We start from the raw sequence: 18,463 nt of genomic DNA, 5'->3' as shown, positions 1-18,463 counted from the left end.
CCTTCTGCTAATAGTTCCAGTCTGAGAAAGAATGAAACTTGCCAACGTCACTACTCTCAGCCAGAAGCACGCATTGAGGGGGTGGGAGCTAGGAGTGGGAGGAGGTGGTTCACGAAAACTTATTTTGGCTTTAGTCATAGATTATAGAAACACACATGCTACTATAAATATTCAAAAATATCTCATGCTCACTTCCTGGGAAAAACATGTTAGTTTATGTTCACAACTGTTTTCTTTCTAAAGAAGCTATAAATACCAGGAGCTCAATATCTGAATCTGAACAGCTAATTAAAATTTTTAAAAAGAAAAGCTTATCTTCAGTTCTTTTTTTAGGAAACATTGCAAATATAGTCTGATGGTTAAGCAAAGACAGCTGTTTCATTTCACATGCAAAAGCATCACTTACAAAGAAGCACTTTTTAAAAATGGTCTTGGCTATAATTCTCTTCAATAAAGTTGTGGATTTTTCCCCATATTTTGACTGAAAGGTTTTGAAAATGCATTTCCTCAGTTTGTTATTTTTTTTTAAATTGGTATTTCTCCAGAATTTATAATTAGTTCCTCTCCATGATCCAAAAATAAATTTCAGAATTAAAGTTTCTAAATAAAACTGACATTCTTTCTCATCAGCAATAATTAAAGATTGAAGATACATGTAATAAGATGTACTGGAACAAAAATGTTTGGTGATTAATTTTAGAAAGTGATTAACCACAACCATCAAAGGAATGGAAATCTAGAATAGGTCTTATAAAAAATATGGAATATAATAAAGACCCTTAAAACTATAACTGAAGAGGATGACCACTGTTTCAGCTGTTAAGTACAGAAAAATGCAGAAGACTTCAACATTCTATCACAGGAAACAACAGCCACTCAGCAGCTACTTCATTTTTGTGTCTGCTTAGCCCTCTCAAGACTTCAGTATTTTTCTTATGTAATAGTTATGTAATAACTATTTATTGAAAGTCTACTTGGTGCCAGGCATTGCTGGGTTCTGGATTTATGCATAAGTGGTATAAGAAAAAAAGCTGCAGTCAGTGTTGATTTCTTGACAATTATTACTGAGAAAAGATAAAGAATGAAAATTACATTTTAGACTCTTCCTCTGAGTTCTAGATTCATGCATTTCAGCTATCTTTTTGGTGCTTTCTCATGCATGCTGATGTACTGTGTACATGATGGAATTATGAATCTTTCTCCAGAATCCAAGCCCTCTTTCACCTTTCCCCTTTCAGCCTTCCCACCAAGGAACCCAGGACAACCTGGGAGCAACTCTTGACACTTACCCCATTCTCTATCCAATTCACCACCAAGTCCCTTAAAGTTCATTTCCCAAATGCATTGAGAATAATCTGCTTACTATCTGAAACCATAATAATTGTCTTTAGCTGTCTTTGATGGCCTGAAAGCCAAAATAATTAAAAATAAATAAATAAATAAGCCCCAGCAATTCCCCTTCCACACTTGAAACCTTTAAAAGACTGCCCATTGACTTAGAATAAAATTTTAAATCTTTAACATGGCTTTCAACACTCTCCTGTACATCATTTGGAGCCTGTCTACCAAATCTAATATTGCCTTTCTCTAATCTCCTTGTTGGTTTGTTTCCAACCTGCATTCTCTTTAATGTCTGTTTTCTTGCCCTTCAAACTCATTCTTACCTCAGTGTCTTTGCACAAGACTTTTTTCTGCATCTGAAACTCCTTGCCCTGCTCCTCTGCTTGTTAATTGCAATAGTTACTTCAAGTCTCAGCTTAAATATATCTTCTTAGGAAAATCTTATTATGACTTGAACAATTGAAATGAAGCCTCACCTTGTTTCTTCCTTTATATGACCTGATTTTCATTTTCTAAAACTTGTAAAAATGTTCTTCATATCTTGTATGTTTATTTATTTATCTAAAGTCTCTTTTCTTCTCTAGACCTCATGTTCCACAAACACAAGGATCATGTCCACTTGCCTCAATGTATCCCTCAAGCATATGGCACTCTACCTGGCACACAGTAAGTATTCAACACTTTTTGTGTAAATGAACCTATAAATCACTGAATAAATACACGAAAAAGAAAATCAAAGACAATTTGGTAGAATTTTCAAACTATAAGAAATAAGTAAATAATGAACATAATCAGGAAGCTATAGAATAGTAAGGAAAAAAAAAAAACATGGAATTTAGGATCAGAAAATGAGAGTTCCAGGTCTGGCTATGTCATTTAACTAACTCCAAGATTGCGGAAATTTATCTCACTTCTATTATACTCAATTTTCTCATCTGTAAAATAGGGACAATGATACCAGAGATATTGTGAAAGTCAAATGAGATAATGCATGTGAAAGCACTTTGTAAATTACAATGTTGTGAGAAATTTTTGTTGCCAAAACAAAAATGTCCAGGGGTAATTTAATTGAAGTAGAAGACACAAAGTTCTAGTTGCTGGCTACTCTACGTTTCGTATTCAGGAAGTTGCTAGGGAGGTAAGTTGGTAGACAAAGGCAGCCTCGATGTAAATTTTGTGTGCTTTCTTTCACTTATTCAGGCAATAATTCAGTATACATTCTATGTACCAGTCACTATGCATTTATATCTTCAGTGCTTTAATAAATATAATAATAGGTCCTCACTTTTTTTTTTTTTTTTTTTTTGAGAGAGAGAGAGAGCGTGAGCAGGGGAGAGAGGCAGAAGGAGAGAGAGCAGCCTCCATGATGCAGGGCACGATCCCAGAGCCCTGGGATCATGACCTGAGCCAAATCAAAAATTGGACACTCAACCACACAGCCACCCAGGCTCCTCGCAAGTCATAACTTTTTATCTAAAAAGGTAAACCTTGGTGATGCAAACAGGAGGGGCAAGTAACACAGCAAAAGTTCAGGAAAACCTTCCTGGAAGAGATTTGGGGGCTAAAAAGCATTTGCAAATGAGTTCCCTTTTCACCACTTACCCTAGGCAGGTTGTTCAGCCCAATTCCTTGTTTGTGGTGAAAACGGAAGTCAATAATAATTGCCTTTAGCGTTGTTATGAAGAGTCATTGAGGCATTGTCCAAAGAACACTAGGTATACAGGTCACTCATTGTCCTCGTTTTCACAAATCTCTTCATCAGACATAGAGCCAGCCAAGCACATGTATTACTGGCAAACAGAAACTCAGTCTCTTGGTATGATGAGAAAACACTGGAAAACTAGCTTCCAGAAGAAACTACGCATGCTCACAAGTACTTTCTTTAATCAGTCCTCATTAGATCCTGTCTTTACTGAAGAAAGCAAAAATTCTGTAAGATGTTTATATGATGTGGTTCCATTCACAGGCAATTTGGGAATCCTTACCAGCAATTTTTTTAGATCCTGTTGTCCACATCATTCACTGACAATATTTATACAAAGAAGGGAAGGGACAGGGTGACAGCAGTAAAAGGCTTTCCAGGCACTTACGGATTTACCTTTGGCAAAGACCATCAGCAAATTATAACCTTAAGGCTTGTATCACGTTTCTGGGAAACAGAAACTGACATTGTTTCCCTGTAGATGGTCTTGCCCTCTGAACAATTTTGAAGCTCCTTAATCTCTCAACTGCATCTGAATGCTTCTAGGCAACACTCAAGGAGAACTGCTCAGTGTCACGTAGAAATGTTATTCAGGCCTTTCAGTGCCAGAGCTTGTGGATGATTTGAGAGCAATGCAGTATGGAGTTCAGAACCATGGGCTTTGGTGTCAAATAGCCCTGAATTCGAGTTGTCTCATCAGAGCTGAAGGATTTGCAGATGAAATTAGTTTCCTATTGCCACTGTAACAAACTGCCACATATTTAGGGGCTTTAAACAACACAAATTTATTATCTTATAGTTCAAGAGGCCAGAAGTCTAAAATGCATAGACAGTGATGTGTTCCTTCTGAAGGATGCAGAGAACAGTCTGTTTCTTTGCCTGTTCCAGCTTCTAGAGGCTGTCTACCTTCCTTGGCTCATGGCCCCTTCCTCCAACTTCTTCTAAAGTAGCAGCATAGCATCCTTCTCTCTCTCTTTTGTAAAGACTTTTGTAATTACATCAGCCAACCAGATAACTCAAAATAATCTCTCCATCTCAAAATCTTAATGTATTTACACCTGCAAGATTCCTTTCGTCGTATAAGTCCCTTTTGCAGTATAAGGTTTCCTTTTGCCTATATTCATAGTTTCCAGGGATTAGAACAAAGACATTTTAGGGGTGCATTATTCACCTAAAACTGGGAGCAAGTTGTCAATGTCTCAGTACTCTTGTCTATAGCATGAGGATTGCATATAGTTTCATATAGTTCCTACTATAAAGGGTTGTTATGGAATCAAATAGAATTGCACACATGTTATTTAATATTACTATGAAGAAATATTAAGCGATCCAGGAACTTTAGACACAGTAATGAGGAAGAATAATCCGATCCCTGTTCATGGTGGAACTAGACTTTTTTTTTAATTTTATTTTTAAGTAATCTCTATACCCAATGTGGGGCTAGAACTCATTACCTCAAGATCAAGAGTTGCATGCTTTTCCCACTGATCCAGCCAGGCACCCCAGTGGAGCTAGAATTTACATGAATACTTGGACAAACAAATGTATGCTTCAAAACTGTACCAAGTGCTACTAAGGAATAGTAAATGGTACTTTGGCAAAGAGAACTGATCCATCTAAGTCTAAAAGAACCAGAGGACAGGGAAGGCCCTCTGAACAAGTAGCTTTTAGCTGAGATTTTATGAATGAAGAGGAGTTACCTAGCTGAGGTAAAATGTAGGAGAAAACATTCCAGAAAGAGGAAAAATATGTGCAAAGACCCATGGCAGGAATAAGTGTGATGTAATCAAGGAATCGGAAGGCATAAAAGCATGGGGAGAGTAACAAACTGTAATGTTGTAGAAGTAGTCGGAACCAGAGCAAATCAAGCTCAAAAAAGTTATGTTAAGGGGATGCCTGGGTGGTTCAGTCAGTTAAGCATCCAACTCTTGATTTCAGCTCAGGTCATGATCTCATCGTTCTTGAATTCGAGCCCCACACAGGGCTCTGCACTGACCATGTAGACCTTGCTTGGGCTTCTCTCTCTCTCCCTCCCTCTCTGCCCCTTCCCCATTTGCATTCTCTCTCTCTCTCTCTCTGTCTCTTTCTCTCTCTCTCAAAATAAATAAATAAACTTTAAAAGAAAGATTATGTTAAGATTTGGGGGCTTATCCTAAGAGTAAAAGCAAGAATGGTCTGACCAGATTGTTTATTAGAAACTATTTCTCTGGGTGCTTTGTAGTGAATGGAGGACAGAACTAAAATCAGGAATGCCAGGAAAGAAGTTGGGTTTAGTCTAGGTGACAGAAGACAGTCTGTCGTAGACTGATGGGGCTTCTGAGGAAGCACACCCTGAGAGGGGATGAGCAAGCGGGTGATTTATTATGGAGTGTTCTTGGGACCAGTGCCTACAGATAGGAAAAAAAAAAACAGGTTTGGGCAGAAGGAGGTCTCAGCTGACCCTAAAAGATGCTCTGAAGTGTGCGTGACCCCTCAGACTTGGGGGTCATGGAAGTGGACTTTACATCCTCATGTTGATCAGTCATTAGATGCAGCTGCACGGCGGGGGCGGGTAACCTTCTTCAGTGGGGGCAGTCCCCGAAGAGGGCTGACAGAAGAGCATATGGGGAAACCTTAAATGGAGATAAAGGTTGTGCACAGCGGCATCCACCACATGGAAGCTTGTCTAACCAATGGAGAGACAGGGTGCCTGGGTGGCTCACTCTGTTAAGCGTCCGACTTGGGCTCAGGTCATGATCTTGTGGTTCATGAGTTTGAGCCCCGCGTCAGGTTCTGTGCTGACAGCTCGGAGCCTGGAACCTGCTTTGGATCCTGTGTCTCCCTCTCTTTCTGCCCCTCCCCCCTCATGCTCTATCTCTGTCTCTCTCAAAAATAAATAAACATAAAAAATTAAAAAAAATAAACAACGAAGAGAAAGTGGATAGATTTGAGAAGTATTTTCTAGATACAATTTATATACATCTAAACCATATGTGTGTGTGTATATATATAGAGAGAGACAGAGACAAAGAGAGATCTAGATAGTTTAGATAGGAGAAAAAAAGAGAGGAAGAAATCAGAGTTTATAGTTGGGTTTCTGACTTTGATAATTGAACAGATATTTGTACCACATTTGCATTTATTTGTATTGATCACTTAGTTAAATAAATGAGTATATACCTCAGAAGACAATGGCATGCTGGAATTAAAATTTGAGAGTAATCAGTTTGTAGGGAATAAAGGCATGAGCTCTATACAAGTGGCCTCAAGAAAGAGCATAGCACGAGAAGGGTGGCAAAGCCCTAATGAATGTGGATTGTGTAATGTTTTGGCACTGTGCTTGGCACCTCGGAAAATTCAGTACAAATCCTTGCTGACATAATAATAACTTTTTAACAGTGAGGAAAATGAGTATATTTTTAATAGCCACAAAGATGTGCCACATATGTTGGTAAGCCCATAGGCAACCCATAGGCAGCAGATCATAGGGTTCTTCCACGGGAAAGCTGGAGCAAGCAGTCATGGCCACGTCCAGGGGGTGAACACCAGCTCACCTAGAAAGGTCTTTCAAAGAAGCATCCTTCAGGAAGAGAGCATATTGGGCTCCTGTCTGTCTTCTGTTCCTCACATCAGAGCCTTCAGCAATCCTGTTGACTTGGCCTTCACGACACGCCCGGAATCTGATCAGCTCTCACCACCTGCATGATGACCTCGCTAGTGGGGACCTTCATCATCTCTTGCCTGGATTATTTTGACAGCCACATCACCAGTCTTTTTGCTCCTCGTGCCCTGCTTGTCTCCCTAAAAATGTATCCTCTACTAAGAAGTAATTTAAATTATAAGTGAAATCATGTCATTTTTCTGGTTCAAATTCTCCACGGCTACCCATGTCCTACAGAGTAAAAGCTCAATCCAGAAAAGAGTCTTGCGGGTTGTACTCAGTCTTTCCTTGCCTTTTTCCCCATTGGTGTCTCCTCCTGACCTCCCGTCCTTCCCTTCTTCTCTGGCCAGTCTGCTCCAGCCACACTGGTCCCCAACCATTCTCCATACACTTCAGACACACTCTTATCTTCCAGCCTCTGTACTTGCTGTACCCTTTGCCCACAACACCTGTCCTCTAGATGCCTCCACAGCTAACTCCCTCACCTCCTTCCAGTCTCTGTACAATGTCACATTAAAAGAAACTGCCCCAGAATATCCTGTACAAATTTCAACCCTCCCCTTCCTTTCCTGTACAACTTGGCCACACTTTTATCCACAATAGGTAGTAGTTTCTGACATCATCTAGGTTATAAATGTATATTCTATTATCTATTTCCTGGTAGAATGTAAACTCCATTAAAGTCAGGTAGGGATTTTTGTTTGTTTGGTTCAGTTTGATTTAGTTTGGCTAACTGTTATATTTCCAATGCCTAAAACTCTTCTTTTTTTTTTTTTTTTCAACGTTTATTTATTTTTGGGACAGAGAGAGACAGAGCATGAACGGGGGAGGGGCAGAGAGAGAGGGAGACACAGAATCGGAAACAGGCTCCAGGCTCCGAGCCATCAGCCCAGAGCCCGACGCGGGGCTCGAACTCACAGACCGTGAGATCGTGACCTGGCTGAAGTCGGACGCTTAACCGACTGCGCCACCCAGGCGCCCCTAAAACTCTTCTAGCTAAAGTAGACTTTTAATAAATATTGATTGAATTAATGAATAAGTGAATGAATGGATATGTACGAAGAGTCTAACTCAATTTTCTTTTTTTTAAATTTTTTTGATGTTTTTCTTTATTTTTGAGACACAGAGAGACAGAGCATGAGCAGGGGAGGGGAAGAGAGAGAGGGAGACACAGAATCCAAAGCAGGCTCCAGGTTCTGAGCTGTCAGCACAGAGCCTTACGGAGGGCTCGAAGTCACAGACTGTGAGATCATGACCTGAGCTGAAGGCTGACGCTTAACCAACTGAGCCACCCAGGTGCCCCTAGTTTAACTCAGTTTTCTAGTGAGGTGTCTTCCCCATACTCTCTCCCCTTGTGCATTTTCTAGACCTGATTTGACTAATGAGAGGAAACTCATAAGTTCAGCCCTGCTTCTGTAGCTCAGGCAGAAGGTTCACACAGAGAAGTCTCTAGGGCCCTTTGAAGTTGACATCTACCATTTGATTGCATGTAGGTGTTCCACACATCAGTGGGGACACTGGCTAGCTGAATATTGTGGAAGGTGAGAAATTTAAATTCTTCCAAAGAAATTTAAATTCTTCCAGAAAAAGGTATTGCTCTATGTCTGGGGAGTGCCAAAGTAAATATTAAAGGAAAAAAAAATCAGCTCATTTCTTGAGTACTATATTTGTAAAGCACCTGATTGAATTTCCCTCCCCACGTTTTTGTTTTTGTTTTTGTTTTTGTTTTTGTTTTTGATAGGTACTGTTGTTGATACATGCAGAAACCTAAGGAGATATTGTCTGTGACTATCAAATTACAATATTGGGGCATCTAGCTGGCTCAGTCGGCGGAGCCGGAGAGTCTTGATCTTGGGGTTGTGAGTTCGAGTCTCCGTCTTGGGGTTGTGTTGGGTGGTGTGGAGATTGCTTAAAAATAAAATATTAAAAAAATAAAGAGTAATAAATTACAACTTTATTCAGTGATTACAGATTAGCTCTTGTGCACAGTCTCTGAAAGGTCACAGTGTCAGGGTGTGTCATGTAAGCATTTTGTAGGTAAACTCCCCTTTAAAATCAGATGTACTCCAGACTGATGTCCTTGATTCTTCAGCTTCCTCTCAGCAGCTGTGGAGTGGCCCTGGATGGGGATGTCCAAAGGGCGCAGGCATGGGCTGCCAAATGTTTGGAATACACTCTAATGACTTCAGGAATTAAAACTTTCCTGTAGTTAACAGAAGCCTTTGTTTCGGTTGTTGTTGGGAAAGATTTTGAGAGTCTAAGCCACCTTGTTTGTGTCTTATCTTTGCCCTTCCCTGGTTTTGGCTATTTTTAAAAGAAGGACCCAAGCCAGTATAATCCTATTGCCACAGATGAGGTAAAAAGAAATCCCCACATCCTGCTCTATCACCAAGCACAGCTTTTGACATTTTGCACAAGAACAGGATATTGGCAACTCAACTGTTAAACTTGTCTGTGATTATTCTTCCTTGAGATCACTCTGATGTCACCAGTGTAATTTGAGCCTGGAGCTTTTGTTCACACTTTAAATAGCAGTCCCGGAATGATTTTGCTACAGACTCTCTGGAGAGCCCAGGAGCCGAATTCCCGAAGATCCTCACGTCGATGAAAGCAAGGCAAAGCCACCAAGCCACCATCACCATGTCCACCTCGCTGCGAGTGAGCCCTTCCATCCACGGCTATCACTTCGATACAGCCTCGCGGAAGAAAGCTGTGGCCAACATCTTTGAAAACATAGACCAAGAATCTCTACAGAGACTTTTCAAAAACTCTGGGGACAAGAAAGCGGAGGAGAGAGCTAAGATCATATTTGCCATAGATCAAGATCTGGAGGAGAAAACACGAGCCCTGATGGCCCTGAAGAAGAGGACGAAAGACAAGCTTTTCCAATTTCTGAAACTGCGGAAATATTCCATCAAAGTTCACTGAGGACAAGAGGATGGATAAGGACATTATCCAAGAATAGACATTTAAAGACCGAGAGGGTTCGAGAGACCCTAACACATGCAGCATTTTGTTGCTGCCCTGCGAGCTTCTCTTCCATCAAGACTGCAGAGGCTGGAAAGGAACAGAACAAACCGGTTACAAAGACTCCAACCAATTTCACGCCTGTGCTGTTACAGTGGAGAACAAAATGCTTTCGACAAGGATTTGAAAACTCTCCCTGCGGGAAAGGACCGATGCTGGTGTCAGGAGAAGAGTCTGAACAGATGTAATGAGGACTGAGGCTGAAGATAACAGAACGCTGGCTGTTATGGGCTCTTAAGGCTGAAGAAAGAACTGCAGCCAGGGTCTCTTTCTCAGGCCCTAGGACTTAAATTCAAACTGAACTTTTTTTTTTCCATAATGAAAGTGGGTAGGAAGAGGGAGGAGGGAGAGGGGGAAACAGGGAGAGAGAATACTCTGCTCCGATGTTTACTAAATTTTTTATTTGAGTGTTCAAAGTGTTGCCAAATTTCAATGTTGTCTATTGGTATAGGTTTTTTAGAGATCAGTAATTGATTATTTATTTGCATTTTTTACAGTGCCTGAAAAAGTGCACCGTAAGGGTGTAAGTTACAAATTATGCAATACTTCTAGCAGCTCAGTTAGACCACCTTCTGGTTTATAAAAAGTTTATATACATTTCAAACTGGTTAAACAAAAGTTAAAATAATGGGGTCTTTCATAAATCCAAAGTACTGCGAAAAAATTTTATAATTTTTTTTATCTTCTAATGCTAAAACATAATCTAATTAGATTTCTTACAGTTACTGCAGTAAGCATTAGGAAGTGAGTATGATATACTAAATAGTTTATAAAGATGCTATGGTTTCTATAATTTATTATACAAAACAAATGATATGCAACTGTAATAAATTATTATAAACTTAGCTGCTCTTGGTCTGTGATGATTGGTCTCAAAGGAAAAAGTAGGATGGTTAATATTTATTATTATAAACTATTATGAACCTTTGTAAGGATTTTGCTCTAAAAGTAACATATGCTTTTAGAGTAGCTTTACATTAATTGTCAAACTTTCAAAACAAATTCTTCAAATATCTAAGAAGTTTCTCTGTCCCAACTTTAGAATACAAGATATAGACAGAAATTCATTGACTGCCTCATCAAGTGCTGTTTATATGTCCATTGAGAGTGAGTTTAAAAAAAACCTTTTTCACCATATTTTTGAAATTTTTCCTCTGTGTCTATAGAGACTATATATATATATATATATATACACATTTATTTCTTCCAAAACAGTATATTTTGGGGTTGGAGTCCAAATTAGGATCAAGATTCTGTGGGTTATCAATGTTTATTCCATATATACCAATATGGGAATAACATTACAGCCATTTTTATTTCCTCATAAAATTATAGTAAAATCTTTCTAAGAAAGCATACATCAATGCCTGCTGCACTTTCCTAGCACACAGAAACAAAATTTCCCAGAAATTAGCATTTTAGAATGTCTACAGAGGTTTCTGAAATTTGCTGATTGTAGTAAAACAAAACAAGTGAATAACAAGTGAATAATTTAAAATCTTCTGGGAGAGTTACAAGTCAGAATTTTAAATAATCAATTTTTAAAAAGGGAATGAAATGGTCAAATCTATTTTCAAATGTCAATGGATAAGTTTACTGAAGATAATATAAAATCACCCCATTAAAAAGGAATTTTTTACATAAGAACATCCATGAAAGCCACAAATTAATATGCAGAAATGTGTGTGTGTGTGTGTGTGCGCGCGCATTTTTCTGGAAGGAGTATTTATAATTTCTATCAGATTTGCAAAGACATCCATGACATCCAAATAAATGAAGAATAAAAGAGGAAGGCTGTCAGGTGGAAGGCTCAGCTCGTCATGGTATTTGGTGTTACCAGAGCAGAGACTGTAAAGGAGTCTTCTGCTCCATGATCTTATTTCCACATGCTTGCAAACTAAGCTTGCTTAATGATCTCACCTAAAGTGTTCTTTTCACATGCTAAGAATAAGCTTCCTACCTCTGATCTGGCTTGTCAATGACACATTTTCACTGTCTGTCTAGAATTAATCCTCCAAAGACGTTAAAGAACGACTTGGGAAGGAAACTTCGTAACTAACTCCAGAATCATACTCCCTGTTTCCTATAAAAATATTTGGCTTATATTCTTTTTAAAGACTTTACACATATCTTGGGTGCTGAACATAGTTGAAAATTTGAATTTATTGCACTGATGCATTACTATATACTCTGCCTCTGTGGTTTTCTTTTTTTTTTTTTTTTAATTTTTCTTAACGTTTATTTATTTTTGAGACAGAGAGAGACAGAGCATGAACGGGGGAGGGTCAGAGAGAGGGAGACACAGAATCTGAAACAGGCTCCAGGCTCTGAGCTGTCAGCACAGAGCCCGACGCGGGGCTCAAACTCACGGACCACGAGATCATGACCTGAGCTGAAGTCGGCCGCTTAACCGACTGAGCCACCCAGGCACCCCATGCCTCTGTGGTTTTCAATAGAGAATAATGTTTGTCTTATCCACTCTGCAAATTAGCATGTATTAACTTAGTTTTCTTGCAATATATTATCGTTATTTTCTGATTGCAAAACTATAACGTGGGAAACACATTTAAAAGCGATTGGGATACAATCCACAATAGTGTGGACAAGAATAACTCTTGTAGTAGATTATTGCACAAACATGCTGTTTTTCTCCTTCATAGATAACAAAAGTCAGAATCAATGTGATTACAAAAGGGTGATTTTTAGCTTCATAATGCTTTCATCATTTAATGTGAGGTGTACATAAACATCATTAGAACAGGTAGAACTAGTTCAATTCAGAAATCCTTCAATGACACAGGGATGGCCAAATATGTCTAAAGACACCTCATTGTAATAGAAGATATAAAAGCAAAAGCAGCAAAGGTGAAATAGCTCCTTAGTAACACTAGTATTATTAGGATCATAATAACAACAACTACATTTTATTGAGTGTTTACTATTTGGCACGCAATTTTCAAAGTGCTTTTTATGCATTGAATCACTTAGTACTGTGACATAAGAGCATGTGTGTGCATGCATGTGCTTATGTGTATGGTGTAAATGACACAGAAGCACAGAGAGACGAAGTCACATGCTCAAGGACACACAGCTAAGAAGGCCAGGAATCAAATCCAGGGAGCCTTGCTCCAAATCCTCATTTCCAGCCACTAGGTAGACTGCTTCTCTAGGAGAAACTTAGCTCCTCCTTTTTTCCTATAAAATGACAATCACTTACATGCTAGTAAGTCAGAAAGACAGGAAGGCATGGCCTCTGAGAAATCACTTTTATCTGCTCTGAGACTCTTGTCTGTTTATTTGGCACTTGCTCTATACAGGGAACTTCATGGTTTAGTCATTTAAAATTTTTTCACATTTACTTATTTTTGAGAGAGAGAAAGAGACAGAGCATGAGCAGGGGAGGGGCAGAGAGAGAGGGAGACACAGAATCCAAAGCAGGCTCCCGGCTCCAAGCTGTCAGCACAGAGCCCAACTCAGGGCTCGAACCCATGAACCGTGAGATCGTGACCTGAACTGAAGTCAGACACTTAAGCGACTGAGCCACACAAGCACCCCCATAGTTTATTCATTTTAATTGTATCAAAGAGTCTTAAATGTAGCCTTTCAAGTCTTCAGTTAAAATAATACCTGGGTTAACACTTGGAACAAAAGATCACATGTAACATCTCTTCCCATTGTCAGTCAGCATTTTGGGTCTCCATTTGCTCATTGGGGGAAATCAGAAACTGTAGATTTATGATTTTATTCCCTCAGAGAAGAGCTCCTGTGTTCATCACTATGGCCCATAGCAAAGAGGGTTTATATCTATAGGAGCCTCCAGTAGATGGGATTTACTGATAAAGGGGCCCAGGGTATAACAGTGCCTGCTATTTCCTCCATTGTTAGAGGGTAGTCAGAGGATGCAATTGATGTTCCCTTGGAAAGCCTAGTCTAATAAACAAATAATTAATCCACAGCCAAGGTATTACATGGCCTTTCGTAGTACCTCATCTACCCTTCTAAAGTCCACATAAGGGTTTCCCAAAACAGCATGTTACTTGGTCACTCCCTTTCTTGCACATAAGGAGTTGTAGAGTGGAATTAGGTTTATATCTTATACATTCATGCAACAAAAATATAGTAGGCACCATATGTGTGGGTCCCTATGATTGGAATAGATCCCTGTTCTCCTTATCAGAGGAGCTAGAAAATATTTTAAAATAAATATAAAGCAGTGAGATATATAATAGGAGTTTAAACAGGATGCTATGAGAACACAGGTGTGTGTGTGGAGAGGGGGGTTTCTGTCTGTGTGTGTTTGGGGGATAGCAGAAGTGGAGGAAATCTAACCCAATCTGAGGAGATCCTGGAAGAGTCCATGGAGAAGTTTCAATGTAGGATTTAGTAAGGAGAGTAGACAGGGAAAATTTGATCTCAGTATCTGGGTATAGTGTTTGCAAAGGAAAGAAGGCATGAAAGTGTGAACTGTCTGAGAATCTCTAAGCAGTTCAGTATGGCAGGGGCCTAAGCATTTGGGGGCAATAATTAAAAAGGCAACTAGGTTTTAAATGACAAGCTTGAGTCTTAATTTTATTCTGAAGGTAATAGAGAATCATTAAGGACCTTAAATAGAAGAGTGGCATTTACTGCCTAACTACTCTGCATCAGGACCTAGGAAAAGGTATGATTAATATTTTGAAAAATAATATACTCCTTGCTGTCTGGCTGCAGCCAGCATCTCACAGGTAAGCAAAGATGGGAGCTTACAAGTACATCCAGGATCTATGGAGGAAGAAGCAGTCTGATGTCTGAGTCCACTTATTGGACTCGTGTGCCATGTGGTGGCCACAAACGCCCAGTCCGTAAGGGTGGGACCTATGGCAAGCCTGTCCTTCATGATGTTATCCAGCTAAAGTTTGCCCAAAGCCTTCAGCCTGTCACTGAGGGGAGAGCTGGATGCCATTGTGGGACTCTGAGAGTCCTGAATTCTTGCTGGGTTAGTGAAGATTCCACATACAAATTCTTTGAGATTATCCTCATTGATCCATTCTGTAAAGCTATCAGAAGAAAGCCTGACACCCAGTGCATCACCAAACCAGTCCACAAGCTCAGGAAGATGGAAAGGCTGACATCTGCAGACCATGAGAGCCATGGCCTTGGACAGTTCTATCACACCATTGGTGGTTTTCACTATGCGGAATAGAGAAGACACAATACTCTTCAGATCTGCCATTACCACTAATAAAATAATTCTTGTAAAATTCTTACCTAATAAACAATGTACGACAAAAAAAGGAGAGAAAGAAAGAAAGAAAGAAAGAGAATGCACTCTCTGTCTAGCAGCTGAATACACAGTTAGATTTTACACTGATTTCTTCCAGAACTCTGTTGCCTCACTGTTGGTCTACTGAAGTGCAAAAGCCATATTGGACCTTTGTGGCTCAGTAATCAATCGACAATTATGTGGAAGGCTGAGGTCGAAATAGAAGGGATAATGAAGAAAAGGGTTGGGAGGCCAGATTGGGGGAAACTGAAACTAGTATATTCCTTAATTAAATTTTTTTTTATCTAAAAATAAATTTTAGTGTTTATTTTTTAAAGAGAGAGGGACAGAGTGCAAGCGGGGAAGGAGCAGAGACAAAGGGAGACACAGAATCTGAAGTAGGCTCCAGGCTCCGAGCTGTCAGCACAGAGCCTGATGCAGGGCTGGAACTCACTAACTGTGAGATCATGACCTGAGCCAAAGTTGGCTGCTTAACTGACTGAGCCACTTAGGCGCCCCTCCCTAATTAAATTTTTAAACTATGTTTGACCTTAAATAGTCTTATGATTTAACAGATATTATAAAGAAATGGCTACTAAGTCTCTCTTCACTTACATAAATTTTCTACAAAGTTTCCAGATATTTTAAGTGTTTATTACTGATATACACAAATGTGTTCTATTTTAATGTATGTACCCATTGACAGTGGTTGGTTGGTTATGTATTAGCAAAACCATCTTACAGAATTTTGGAAATAGACATCCTGTTCCAATATGGTTTATCAGTGGTTCAAAAAAGTCAGAAATACTTTTGTTGAGGAGTCAAAGAGTTTTGTTGTAGCCACCTTTCTCCTCCCTCCCCCTTATGAACATTGGCTGTCTGTGTGCATGTGTGTGCACGTACATACACATGCATAAACACACATTCACACATACATGCACACATTGACATATATGCATACACACATACATATATATGCACATATGCACACGCATATACACATATATACACACATAAATACACATATATACACACATGCACACACAAATACACATATATACACACATACACACACAAATACACATATATACACACATTACACACGTGCACATATGTACACACACACCATACAATACCATTTACAGTCAGTTTGTGTTCTTGAGCCTTTATTTCCTCGTCTGCGGGCAGCAGTATGGTGTTGAGCCAACACCACCAGACTGAGGCAGAGGTTCTGGGGTTTTCCCAACTGTGCCTTAAGCAAATTTCTTTTCCATCTCTGGATTTCATCTGTAAGGGGGAAAAACTTAGATCTGACTGGACCATGTTTGTGACCTCTTCCAGATTTCAGATTTGACATAAATGGGAAATAATAACTCTAATGCCTTACATGGTAGGACTTCCTTCTGGATCAAACGGTATTCTGTGTGTGGCAGGAATTTCTCTTAAATCAAACAAAAGGGTAATTAAAAAGTTTGATCATTAATCATGGTTCCGAAGGCAGAATGTGAGGAAAATAACTTTGGTGGATCCAATCCATGTTTTTGAAGAGTCTACCTCTTCTTTGGTTGTGGGTGCTCATGCTGGGCCAGCTGGTGATAGTTGACTATCTCTTCCACAATCCATGCAATGAAGGAGTCACTGAGACAGCCTCCACTGTTGGTGAGAATCACAATCACCTATAGCATTTAAAATTTTTTTTAATGTTTACTCATTTTGATAGAGAGAGAGACAAGAGGTGAGGTGGGGAGGGACAGAGAGAGAGAGAGAGAGAGAGAGAGACAGAATCTGAAGCAGGTTCCAGGCTCTGAGCGGTCAGCACAGAGCCGGACGCAGGGCTTGAACTCATGAACTGCGAGATCATGGTCTGTGCGAAGTTGGATACTTCACTGACTGAGTCACCAGGTGCCTCTCACCTATAGCATTTAAAGATACAGATTCCTGTTCCCAATCACTCTGGGCATTGGGCCCAGTAATGGGTGTTCTTACAAAGTTCCACAGTTAATTGCAGAGAATGTCAGATGTAGGAGACCATTTCTTTCTTTTTTATTAATTTTATTTATTTATTTTTTTAAACTTACATCCAAATTAGTTAGCATATAGTGCAACAATGATTTCAGGAGCAGATTCCTTAGTGTCCCTTACCCATTTACCCCATCCTCCCTCCTATACCCCCTCCAGTAACCTCTGTTCTCCCTGGTCTCCTCTGTTTTGTCCCCCTCCTGTTTTTTATATTATTTTTGTTTCCTTTCCCTTATGCTCATCTGTTTGTCTCTTAAAGTCCTCATATGAGTGAAGTCATATGATTTTTGTCTTTCTCTGACTGACTAATTTCACTGAGCATAATACCCTCCAGTTCCATCCATGTAGTTGCAAATGGCAATATTTTCATTCTTTTTTGATTGCTGAGTAATACTCCCATTGTATATATATACCACATCTTCTTTATCCATTCATCCATCAATGGACATTTGGGCTCTTTCCATACTTTGGCTATTGTTGATAGTGCTTCTATAAACATGGGGGTGCATGTGTCTCTTTGAAACAACACACCTGTATCCCCTGGATAAATGCCTAGTAGTGCAATTACTGGGTCATTCGGTAGTTCTATTTTTAGTTTTTTGAGGAGACCATTTCTTATGTTACAGTTGGATCTTCTGTTGATGACATTTCTTAAAGAAGACTTAAGAGGGTAGGATTTTTGGCATTAAAGTTTTTCTTACTATATTGACTCTGTCCTTCACTGAAAAATCATGACCAAGTAAGAACATATGTTGAGGAAAGTATAATTTCTCTTGAATTTTGATAATTGCCTTGTGTGTAGACTAATGCTTCCATAACTTCTTGTGATTTCTTTCCTTGAGTTTCAGTCTGATATTTGTCTACTTGATACATATGTGTTTGCCAGGAGAAAATCTGCTTCCTGTCACTACCTTCTCTTCTTATTCTTCTGCAATTTGTCCGTGTTATTTATGCTTAGGATTTATCATTGAAAAATATTGGAGAATCCCACAGATCCCAGAAAGCCATGGAAGCCACAGTAAATAGAAGTGTTGTGTAGAAGTATCTTTCCTGACTGATAAATGTAGAACAGCTCTGCCTGCAGTTGTTGCAAACCTACTATTATCAGAATCTCCTGGGGAACATTTTAAATCCAGGTCCCTGGATTTAATGATTCAGAATTTTCTGGGGCTGGTCACTTGCTATCCGTTCTTAAAACACTCCCCAGGTGATTTTGCTGCAAAATCAGATTGAGAACCACTGACCTAGGATTAAAGTCACCAACTGTGTGCAGTTGTGAGCATGTGGCTCATTTTATATCACCCATGTCTCCCCATGAACATTGCAGGCTTCAATACATTTTGACTAAACTAACTGTTGACTCAAGATATGATTAGCACCTTATCCTGTAATACATTATTTCTATTCTTTCTCATCTAATCAAATACCATAATTTTCCCTTTGCTCATAAATTCTAAGAAATCTCCTGATCCCCATTAGCTAAACTTCCATA

At 39.3% G+C, this 18,463-nt stretch overlaps 2 protein-coding genes across 2 annotated transcripts; both read left to right on the top strand.

Moving 5' to 3' along the window:
- Positions 1 to 9,203: 9,203 nt before the first annotated feature.
- Positions 9,204 to 10,058, top strand: TCIM (transcriptional and immune response regulator). The gene has a single exon (XM_030312579.1). The coding sequence runs from the start codon at positions 9,288 to 9,290 to the stop codon at positions 9,609 to 9,611; it is 324 nt and encodes a 107-aa protein (XP_030168439.1). The 5' UTR covers positions 9,204 to 9,287; the 3' UTR covers positions 9,612 to 10,058.
- Positions 10,059 to 14,493: 4,435 nt separating this feature from the next.
- On the top strand, positions 14,494 to 14,892 carry LOC115511982 (60S ribosomal protein L15-like). Its single transcript, XM_030312577.1, has one exon. The coding sequence runs from the start codon at positions 14,494 to 14,496 to the stop codon at positions 14,890 to 14,892; it is 399 nt and encodes a 132-aa protein (XP_030168437.1).
- Positions 14,893 to 18,463: the final 3,571 nt, after the last annotated feature.

This window comes from Lynx canadensis, chromosome B1, assembly GCF_007474595.2.
Source record: "Lynx canadensis isolate LIC74 chromosome B1, mLynCan4.pri.v2, whole genome shotgun sequence".
NCBI classification, from domain to species: domain Eukaryota; kingdom Metazoa; phylum Chordata; class Mammalia; order Carnivora; family Felidae; genus Lynx; species Lynx canadensis.
Note: the sequence above shows the minus strand (reverse complement) of the source record. Positions and strands in the feature narration are given on the sequence as shown.